The sequence below is a fragment of the Copidosoma floridanum genome, unplaced genomic scaffold (assembly GCF_036245765.1).
Source record: "Copidosoma floridanum isolate Cflo_tuat_1 unplaced genomic scaffold, Cflo_Japanese_pri ptg000025l, whole genome shotgun sequence".
In the NCBI taxonomy this organism is placed as follows: Eukaryota; Metazoa; Arthropoda; class Insecta; order Hymenoptera; family Encyrtidae; genus Copidosoma; species Copidosoma floridanum.
In genome coordinates, this window is record NW_028321902.1 from 7,156,264 (window position 1) to 7,167,004 (window position 10,741).

The 10,741-nt window shown below is 38.2% G+C and overlaps 2 protein-coding genes across 2 annotated transcripts; both read right to left on the reverse strand.

The window, feature by feature from the left end:
- LOC106644490 (prominin-1) lies at positions 1-4,471 on the reverse strand. Its single transcript, XM_089595292.1, has 10 exons — positions 4,207-4,471; positions 2,800-3,160; positions 2,461-2,696; positions 2,287-2,393; positions 1,785-2,203; positions 1,503-1,709; positions 883-1,420; positions 639-797; positions 437-558; positions 1-343 (listed from the first exon to the last, which is right to left on the reverse strand). Exons 1-10 carry the CDS (start codon positions 4,460-4,462, stop codon positions 235-237), a joined length of 2,514 nt encoding a protein of 837 aa, XP_089451418.1. The 5' UTR covers positions 4,463-4,471; the 3' UTR covers positions 1-234.
- Positions 4,472-5,320: 849 nt separating this feature from the next.
- On the reverse strand, positions 5,321-10,388 carry LOC106644510 (prominin-1). Its single transcript, XM_023391365.2, has 10 exons — positions 10,048-10,388; positions 9,089-9,449; positions 8,226-8,467; positions 8,036-8,157; positions 7,518-7,957; positions 7,238-7,453; positions 6,597-7,146; positions 6,361-6,519; positions 6,147-6,268; positions 5,321-6,058 (listed from the first exon to the last, which is right to left on the reverse strand). Exons 1-10 carry the CDS (start codon positions 10,301-10,303, stop codon positions 5,920-5,922), a joined length of 2,607 nt encoding a protein of 868 aa, XP_023247133.2. The 5' UTR covers positions 10,304-10,388; the 3' UTR covers positions 5,321-5,919.
- Positions 10,389-10,741: the final 353 nt, after the last annotated feature.

Genomic DNA, 10,741 nt, shown 5'->3' on the forward strand with positions numbered 1-10,741 from the left:
ATTAGAATAATAATGGTAAATTTATAGCGCACCAGCTAATACCAAAATTTCTACTGTTAAAAGCTCACAGTTAAGAAAAAAAAATTAAAGATGTAAGTGTGATGAAATTTTGTTATCATAATAGGGACATTTACCTTGTTCCAAACACAAAAAGGGCTTGAATAGTCGGGAATTTTATGAGGGTTTGAAAATGTATGACATTATAAAAAATCATATTGATAAATCACATAAGCCTCAGATGTCTTTGGTTTCGGTACTTTTTCTTGGCTCTTTATTGAGCTGTGCCCACCTACTCCTGTTTCTCACGTGCCTGACAGTAGCCATCTGATGAGAATCTCTGATTCTAAAATAAAAAAAAAAATTTTTTTCCTCATCCGTCACTTTTTGTTGTAAAGGAGCTTAAATGCTTATTTTTAATAAAACGTAATGCACGTACTCTTCCGTGGAACTGGCCAAATCCGCTTTGGGGGTTTTTTGCAGGGCAATGAATTTTACACTCAAAATTACCATGGGAATGTTGAGGAACAGGCACCATCCCATGCTCAGCCAGTACCCATTCTGCGAAGTAGACATTTTTTGGTGATGAAAAAAAAAAAAAAAAAAATTACCGATTTCCATGTGACAAATGTATAACTTACAAATGGGTTGAGGATATTGTCGCAGCCAATAACTATTGTCGCGTTGTACAACTTCGATAGCGGAGCACATCTGCCAAACTCGTTGGTGATGCTGTGCAGGACTTGAGGGAAAAACTCGCCAATCCGATTCTTCAGAGACGCTCCCATGCTCGTGACCATCTGTACACATCAGATTATAGACTTATTAGATTTATAAATATTATTATTTAAATTATGATTGCGTTTGAAAAAATGTATTGTATACTTCTTTCATAGCTATAGTCGCGTCATAGTTGACCCAATGCTGGGCACCTTCCACGTCTACGATGAGATTATTCACAGCTTTTTGCATCAACGTAGCATTTAATTGTATCCGCTTGACAGTGAAGATCAATTTTTCACCCATCGATATCGTATCATTGACTTTTTTGTCGAGCTTCATCAATTCTCGAGATAAATTTATGAGTTTTTGTTTACCATCAACACTAGTCACACTACTACTGGAAAGTTCACTAAGAATTTTCGCGTATACGCGCAAATCGGTGCTCGCAAACTTCTTTTTTAAAAAATCGTCCATTTTATTGAAATAAATTTTATTTACTGCACTACTAGCCAATTTTTTCAGTTTTTCCTTGATTTCTGGATTCATAAACTCGTACTTGCCTTCCAGATTTATTTTATTTATAGACTCGTCGATGGTCTTGTTGATGTCAAATCTGTCGATGTAGTTTTTCCAAACTTCGGCAATTACGTCGTCTTTTAAGTGTAGTCCTCTCATCAAAGTGTCGTTTTTGTGACAAGAGCTATACAATCAATAAATCATACAATCATCGTAATTAAAAATGAAGATAGTAAAGACACGATTAAGAGTACAAAAAAACTTACTCGATAAATTCATAGAGGCTCCAATTTGATGATGTGTAATTTGAGCTCTCGACGTGTATTTTTTCACTCACGACTTGCATAATTCGACTGTCACGGGGATTTTTGAGCGTTTCACAGACGATACGCTCACTCGGAACACCCACCAGCATCTGCGCCACGTTTAGCACAACCAATACACTCGTCACGCAAAATATAGTCCAAATGGCCCTTCAATCATCAACCAACATTCATTTGCATTTTTTTTTACCATTTAAAATAGTTATCTAGAAAAATGGCACCTACGTTGACAATAGATAGAAGCCGCAGCCGTTGTGACTATCTGGTTTTGACACCGTGAAAATGGCCCCAAGAAGTACCAGTATGGACATCACGAATATGGTGGTACAAACAACGAGACCAACAATGTACCAATAAACCGAGTACTTGTTAATGTCGAGCATTTTATCCTTTACAAGAGATTTGGTTTCCAAAAGAGTTTTGTTTAGTATTTTGGTCTCGTGTTGGATCAGCTCGAAGATACGTTTACGTGCCCCCTGAACTTTGCCTCGAACTTCCGATATGGACTGGCTAGTCTTTTGCTGGATTTTGGCCTCAAATTCCATCAACTTTCCTTTGCTGTTGTCTACATTTGCCATAACTTCTTTGTTGTTAAACAGCTCCTCTATTTCTCTCTGAGCGTATTTTACATCTTTCAAGGACACCTGAAAGTAACGTAAGTTTAAAATAAGTGCCTTGGAAATTCCATAATAAATTATACATATAATCGTATTTGCATTCGATCTACTTCTTTAAGTTTTCCTTTTATGCCAGTTGTAATTTTATGTTTATCCCAACACTGCTTTTCAATAGTGGGACTAATTGTACTTAACTTTTCACAAAATCTCGAAAGCTCTAAAAATATGTAAAATAAATTATTGAGGCCTGATAAAAAATGAAAGCAATGTATATATTAACTCACCTTCGTCGATTTCCGTAACATTATTTTTAAGGTTACGAAACACTTGGACCACAAACCTCAGATTATCTCTTATATAGCCAAGGTCTAATACCATATTCTTGATGTTCTCAAAAATGACGATTCCTGGAAACTCTTTTAATTTACCATTTGCTGACTCACTGCCATTGACTATTATTGACGCAAGTTCTTTCACGAGCTGTTGCAAGTTCTGCTGCACGAGTATCTCCCCCTCGGCACTGCAAGCAATTAAATGAATTATTGGAATATCAATTACGCAAATGAAAAAATATTTTGGTATGAAATCAAGGGCTCGATTTTTCATCGGATCACGTTACGTACGTGATGCTGGTAATGTACACCTGAAGATCTTCCGTGGCATTGTCCAAGTGGTCGGGCAATTCACGAGTACCCCTCCGCACAGACAAACTGGAAAGTGTCGCAAAGGAGAGGCCAAACACCATAAGCACAAACACCAAAAGCAGTGCCAGGACCAGCAGGTTTTTGCGGAGGCACAGGTTTTTGCTGTACTTTTGGTTCTTCCGGGAAATGCAGCGACAAACGCAGCAACCGATGAAGGGAAGGATCACAGCCAGTACCAGTAAAACTATCGACAATGCGGTCAAGAAGCCGTAGTGCTTCAAAAGTTTGCCGGTGTCCCACTTGACTTCGATGATGTTATTCTCATTGATGTCGATGAAACCTGTTGACATTTTTTTTTTTACGTTACTGTACATGTAGAAGAGAAGAAGGTAATTATCGGAGGAGAATTTACCAAATACGTCGAACTATAACGTTACGAAATGGAATGCGTAGTTTGACTTACAAAAACGAAATATCTCACTAATTTGAGTTGAAAAATTTATTTCGAAAATTCAGTTAAACGCTTTGTCCATCCAAACAATTGACGAAAACTACCATTACTTAAGTTAACTGTTTTTTTTTTTTTTTTTTTTTTTTTTTTTTTTTTTTTTTTTTTTTTTAAATAAACATGTTTGATGGGTTCGTTTCTTAACATGATAGCTGGTCATAGTAAATTTTAAAAATATGTGGAAATAATTAGTGTCAGTGAGAATTATCACCTGTACACACAGAGAGAGGATAAGGAGTACTTGTAAATAACATTCAACTGGTGCACGTTCGTTGTCACTGTTCAGACTAAAATTTTTTTTTACAAAATCTCATCATTTTATGATACATTTCACTATTACTAAATATCTTATCTGTTTTCGTTAATGAAGTATAAAAATAACCATTTTATTCACTGCATAATATTTCGCGATGAATCAAACTGACGTTGGACAAAAAGTTAGAGAACAAAAAGTAAGACTTTAGCATGACTTGTTCAAGAAATAAAAATCGGTAGACTGATCTTACTGAAAATATCCCGTTTTAGACCATTTCACTGGCCCATTGTAGAAGAACCACCTTAAAATTTATATATGAGGATTTTATCTGTAGAAATCTCCATACTTTTTTTTTATGACGCAATACTATTATTATTATTATTAGATAAACATTACTTTGAATTTTAAAATTGGTTTAAAATAAATTTAAAACACGCGCACGTGTAGGTATAGCACGAGCTAAGCCATTGCCAGCATTGCAGCATGTTTTTGTTCCCCTCACCTCTTTCAACTGATTCTAAAGTATGCATACTTTATTAATTACCATATTACACTGTGATAAGTACAATAGTTATTGTCCGAGTGTTCTATTTTAAATTAATACAGGACATAATTGTCTCACCCTCGGGAAGTGCCTCTTTGCCTTGAATCAGATCAATGAATCCATTGGTGAGGGCATAAAGTGCTTTCATGGAACTCGCGTGATTGGCTTCGGTCTGAACTTTGTACTCCACCGAATTTGCATTTTCGCCGACGTGCGTGTAATTTATCGGTGGAAAGTCACTGGTCGTACCATTTCTCAAGTCATCCACAGCCGTCGATGCCCCACAGACGAGGAGCATAGGGGCCAACGCCAACCCGCACCGCCAAAACTTCATTTTTTACTATTTTTTACTTTTATTCTTCATGAAAAATGTTCTAAGTGTGTCACTGTCAGAGGTGTCTAAGCTGTTACTAAACGACAGAGTAATCAATGTACGTTGTAATACCGAGACACTTAGAAGCTCATTTATGCTTCGAGATAGTAATTGATAGATAGCACTTAACATGAGCACTGAGGCATAAGATTATTTGTCGGTAGCTAAATGGTAGTAAGAAAAAAAAAAAAAAAAACAGTTACTTTCAGATGGTTCTCTTGGTAAAAAAAAAAAGAAGTTTTTCAGCTATCACATTGTTACGTGATATTTTCAACGTTTGCTGTCAAAGTTGTTGTCAAAAATTTGTTTTACCCAAACTCGAGGGTACTTACACTTTTTGCTCTGGCAAAAGTATAAGGCTATGGTGAGTATCAGTCATGCCTTAAAAAAAACTATGAATACAAAATTTGGCAAGTCTTGCTTCGGCAGTTCATTGAATGCAATTCAAACCAGGGAATATCTGTCGAATCGAATATACCCCAAGCGATGCCCAAGTTTTCCAAGACTAGACCTCACAGTTACGTGCTTCTATTAAATTAATTAATTAGCAGGTGCTTTTTCTAGCGAATCGTGCCTCAATAGGATAGCTATCAAATGAACGTCTTTTAGTGAAATACAGTACAGATTTTTTGATTGTGAGTAAAAAAATTGGATTTTAATTTGAAGTTTCATTCTTCCTTCAATCAAGTACACAAATTGTTTATAAATTTATTTTATTACAATCAGTACTACCAAAAAGAAAAAAAAATCGTAACATCCATTTAGTTTAATTTTTGAAACTGTGACTTTCCGTACCATGATTTTTTATTTTTTTTTTTTTTTAATACGCCCTTGATGAAAAAAACTTGTATTTGCTGCATGAGCGCAATTCAACCTCTCACATTTATACCTAATTGGACAATTTTATCTAAAGATAAATAGCGGCGTTACGAAAAAAATGTTTGTCACTGCGCTTATCAATTAATAAGTACACTGGTGCACATAGGTAGAAAAAATAATTAATGCATCAAGTATCGCATACATAATGACGACACATGATCCTATATATGCATTCGATATAATCTAATTTCTTTCCTTCCGTGGTGCAACGTATTGTATTTTTGCATTAGACGTTGCACAGGACGCAAAGTCAACTTTCTATTTGTTAAGAGATTTTTGTTTAACTATACTAAAATTTTTTTTAAAACGCATGAAAAAAAATTGATTTGCTTATGTTGCTTAATTGTTTCCGAATCAGCTTCCAAATTTTTTTATAGATACGAACATCTCGGAAAAGTGGTAAAAATATTATTGTATTCGACTACCACACGCTAAATACTGCACATTCAACATCCACTTGAAACGTGTCCACATAATTTAACAAGTGACAAAAAAATATACGTGTGAATTTTTACATTTAAACAAAAATTATTATAAACTTAATAGTGACTTCTAGAGGAGCGCCAACTATACTGTCTTCTAAACTGATTGTCATTTCCCCGCGTGGGATAATTGGACTTTTTCATCCCTCTCAAGTTGTTTGGATCTATGGTGGCTTGTGATTGATAATCTCCCGGGCTGAAATCAAAGTTTTTTTTTTACCAAGTAAAGTAAGTTTTCGAGGCTTTCTAGTTACCGATGATGCATTGATGATTAATGTCCTTACCCAACAAATAAATATTTCGAATCAATGTAAGGCCTTTTCTGCAGGGAAATGAATTTCACGCTGAAAATGACCATGGGAACAAAGAGAAACAGGCACCACCCGATGCTCAGCCAGTACCCATTCTACGTGTGCCAAAAAATAAATCAAATCGTGGATAAAAATGTCAAAAGATAAGGACCATTGTTTAATTTTCTCTGAAAAAAGTATAACTTACGAACGGGTCGAGGATCTTGTCGCAGCCAGCTACTATCGTCGCGTCGTACAAATTCGACAGCGGAGCGCATCTGCCAACCTTTTGCGCTACGTTGCTCGACACGTGAGTGAGGAACTCGTCAACGCGATTTTTCAAAGACGTTCCAAAAATCGTGGCCAGCTGCGTTGCGTTGGACAAACAATTCATTAATAACACTTTCATTTGATCATTGTAAACGTATTTCATGCGATGATTACTTCTTTTATGGAAGTGGTGGCGTTATGGTTGACCCAATGCTGCGCGCCCTCTACGTCCTCGATGAGGTTTTCAATGGCCTCTTGGATCGACGTGGCGTTGAATTTTATCTGCTCCCGCAGTCGTTCAACGGTGCCGATTAAGCCGCGGCCCTGGTTGGTCATATTGACGATCCTTCCCCCGAGTTTTTCCAAATCTTGAGCGCATTTCACCACCTCCGACCTCGAGGGGTGGCCATCGGGCAATTTTTCGGAATAACTGCGGAGTTTCTCCGCAAATTCGTGCAAATCGAAGCCCGTAAAGTTCTGCTTCAAAACCTTGTCTATTTCCTCGAAATTGATTTCGTTGACCGCGCCGTTGGCGAATTCTCGTAGTTGTTCCTTCGTCCCGTTGTTCATCAACTCGTAGTCAAAGTTGAGGTTTATACCGTTCACGAGATCGTCGATTCTTTTGTCAATGTCGTAACTGTCGGTGTAGTTTTTCCAAACTCCAGTGATTGTGGCTTCTTCCAACTTCAATCCTTTGGCCAGAGCATTGTTTTCGCGACAGGAGCTGCAGACAAACGAAATACCATGACAATCATCACTTTGGAGTATAACAAATTACGAATTTTTGGTTCAAAAGTGGAAAAAAAGGGTCTCACTCTATTAAATCGTGGAGGCTCCAATTTGGTGACAGAAGTGATCCGTACTCCAAGCTCCCGATGTATATTGTTTTACTTGCTACTTGAACAATCTGGCTGTCACGGGGATTCTTGAGCGATTCGCAGACCATACGCTCACTCAAAATACCTACCAGCATATGCGCCACGTTTAGCACGACCAATGTACTCGTCACGCAAAATATCATCCATACGGCCCTTGAATTGTCAAATATTATGAATTACGAGTTTTTTCAGACGAATGGAATTGTGGAGAACTTACGTCGTTAAGAAACAGGAGCCACAGCCTTTGTCGTAATCTTTTGGGTTTTTGTCGCACATGCCACACATGGCACCGAAAAGTACCAGTACGGATATGACGAGTATGGTGGAACAAACGACTATGCCAAAAATGTGCCAATAAGCCGAGTACTTGTCAATGTTGAGTCTGATATCGTTTATGGCAGGTTTGGTGTGATTGTCCGTCAACTCGGATAACGTTTCGTTTATCCATTTGGTCTCATTTTTGAAAACTTCGGTCAAGTTTTGGCTTACGTCTGAAACATTGTCCACAATCTTGGATACAGATAGATCGACCTTTTGTTTGATTTCGCTCTTAATTTTTTCCAACTCCTCCCTGCCCTTCAGTGCCTTGCTGAGTATTCCTTTGTCGAATAGCTCCTTGATTTTGCTTTGGGCGTTTTTCACGTCATCGACTGGCAACTGTGGCATAATTTGTCATCGTGATTCGCGCTTCAGAAATGTTTGCAACAAATTATTAATGAATCAAGGAGTACTAACTTTTTCGAGTATTTCGGCTGTTTTTATACTGTAACTTTTGATCTCGTCTTGGATACGTTTGCTTTCCTCGTTGCCATTAAATTCCAGCGCGGATATCAATTTATCCTTGATTGTGGAAAACTCTGGAAAAAAAATCTGTACAACCAACAAGAAAATGGTCAAAAATTCATTCATTGACTTGTGAAATTACCATTGTCGACTATTGTTGCTTCCTGTTTAAGGGAAAGGACAATTTCAATGACCGATCCAAGACTTTTTTCCACGTCCTTGAGGCCATTTACTATTTCTTCGAGTTTGACGAACACGTCGCTTATACGTGGACCCCATTCCATCAACTTATTGATTACCCATTCGCTGCACCTGTTTAGCATTGAAATGAGCTCTTCCGCCAACTTGTGGAAATTATCTATCAGCAGTACGTCCATTTCCGCGCTGTAGGTAAGTAGAGAAAAATGGAATAGGAAATGAGAGATGAGAAATATCAATTGTCAAGAAACGCTCAAGTTCATAAATTTGCCCCCCTCCCTATAAACCCATCGAGGGTCGGAAGCCAATGGAAGCTTGACTGTTACTACAAAAGATTGAAATCAAGTTCTTGAACTTTCCGGACTAAATATCCAAGAGTGCTAAGTTGTACATAATAACACACTAGTTTTTTGTAATTGGTATCAAAAATATATAACGTGTATAATTATTAAACTTTTTCTAAATACGTGGAGCTTCAACACGATTGCACGTGTCTCGGCTCAGTGCAAAACTCTTTTGTTTCATTTTATTTTCACTTAAGCAACTTCGGGGACCCGCTATTTCAAGTACTGCATAATCAAGCGATGGCTCCAAATCTAGTTCCTTCGGTTGGCTGTGAATGGTTTTCTAATTTTATCATAATATTTTTCTATAAAACACACGAATGCAATTACCTCGACTTGTAATAATCAACACATTGGATTATTTGTTCTCGTTTCAAATTCCTTTCCTATTCATCGGTAAGTTATACCCACGGGGTCATTATTTCATAAATTTATCCAAAAGACCCTACACAAATTTACGTACATGATGCCGGTGGAGTACACCTGAAGATCTTCCGTGGCATTGTCCAAGTGGTCGGGCAATTCACGAGTACCCCTCCGCACAGCCAAACTGGAAAGTGTCGCAAAGGAGAGGCCCAACACCATAAGCACAAACACCAAAAGCAGTGCCAGGACCAGCAGGTTTTTGCGGAGGCACAGGTTTTTGCTGTACTTTCGGTTCTTCCGGGAGATGCAGCGACAAACGCAGCAACCGATGAAGGGAAGGATCACAGCCAGTACCAGTAAAACTATCGACAATGTGGTCAAGAAGCCGTAGTGCTTCAAAAGTTTGCCGGTGCCCCACTTGACTTCGATGATGTTATTCTCATTTATGTCGATGAAACCTGTTTATATGTGCCATTAGTAATTGTTAAGTCAAATTCACGATTGTTTCATTGATGGATTTTATTATTAGAGTGTGTGGCCCAACGAGGCAGAATCGGATTAGTCTCGAGAAAACCACCTGGAGTTGTGAAAACTTGATAAGGCGCGTCTTATCTCTCCCTCGGCGTTTTATTGTCCGTGTGGTAGTCGCGTTGCTTTTGAAAGCATATTGCGTGTGTGTGTTTGTTACGATAAATGACGTCAGGATAGTATTTAAAGAAAGACAATTTTATCTAAAAAAATGTATCGGCCTCGTGAATCGTATCGAGCCGCCGGAGTCGATGCCACTTTAATTTAATCAAAATTTTTCATGCGCGCTAGATAAGTGTGATTCATCTTGAAGGTACCTCTTATTTTTCCAGAAATAAGGCCAAACAGCGAAATTGAAATTTTTCTGCACTCCCTGCCGCGTTACACTCGTCCGATCTTTCGAGACTCGGATACTTCTTACTTCAATCCCAATTATACATCGCAATTACCGATCAAATTAACGATTGGGAAAATGTGTTGACAAGCATTGGCACATTTCCAACCGATGAATTGGAAAAAAAGTCTCACCCTCGGGAAGTGCCTCTTTGCCTTGAATCAGATCAATGAATCCATTGGTGAGGGCATAAAGTGCTTTCATGGAACTCGCGTGATTGGCTTCGGTCTGAACTTTGTACTCCACCGAATTTGCATTTTCGCCGACGTGCGTGTAATTTATCGGTGGAAAGTCACTGGTCGTACCATTTCTCAAGTCATCCACAGCCGTCGATGCCCCACAGACGAGGAGCATAGGGGCCAACGCCAACCCGCACCGCCAAAACTTCATTTTTTACTATTTTTTACGAAAAATATTTGAACGCACTGTTTTTCGGTGGAACACAATAGGTGTGGTGTGTTTTATCACGCGCAATGTCGTACATTACCTCCGAGTGCAGATGTTTTACTGTTTGGGGCACCTGATGTACTCGCGGCGTAATAAAGACGTGTTATCATTTATTTTGTTGCGGCAATGTGCGTTACGGAATCCAAGGGACCCTGTACTTATACGCGCGCGTTTGCGTCTTTACAGATAGCGAAGATAAATTAAACTTCAGTCCGTTCCTCGAATCTCTCGTCTGACTCACAATTCGCTGGTGATATATTTTTTTTTTTTTTGTATTTTGTTTTTTTTCTTTTTTATGTAGGGAAAATGATCGTTATCTCTTATTGCACGTGTATTGCGATAACACGTATACATGTGCCCGAGTTTATGACTAACTGTACG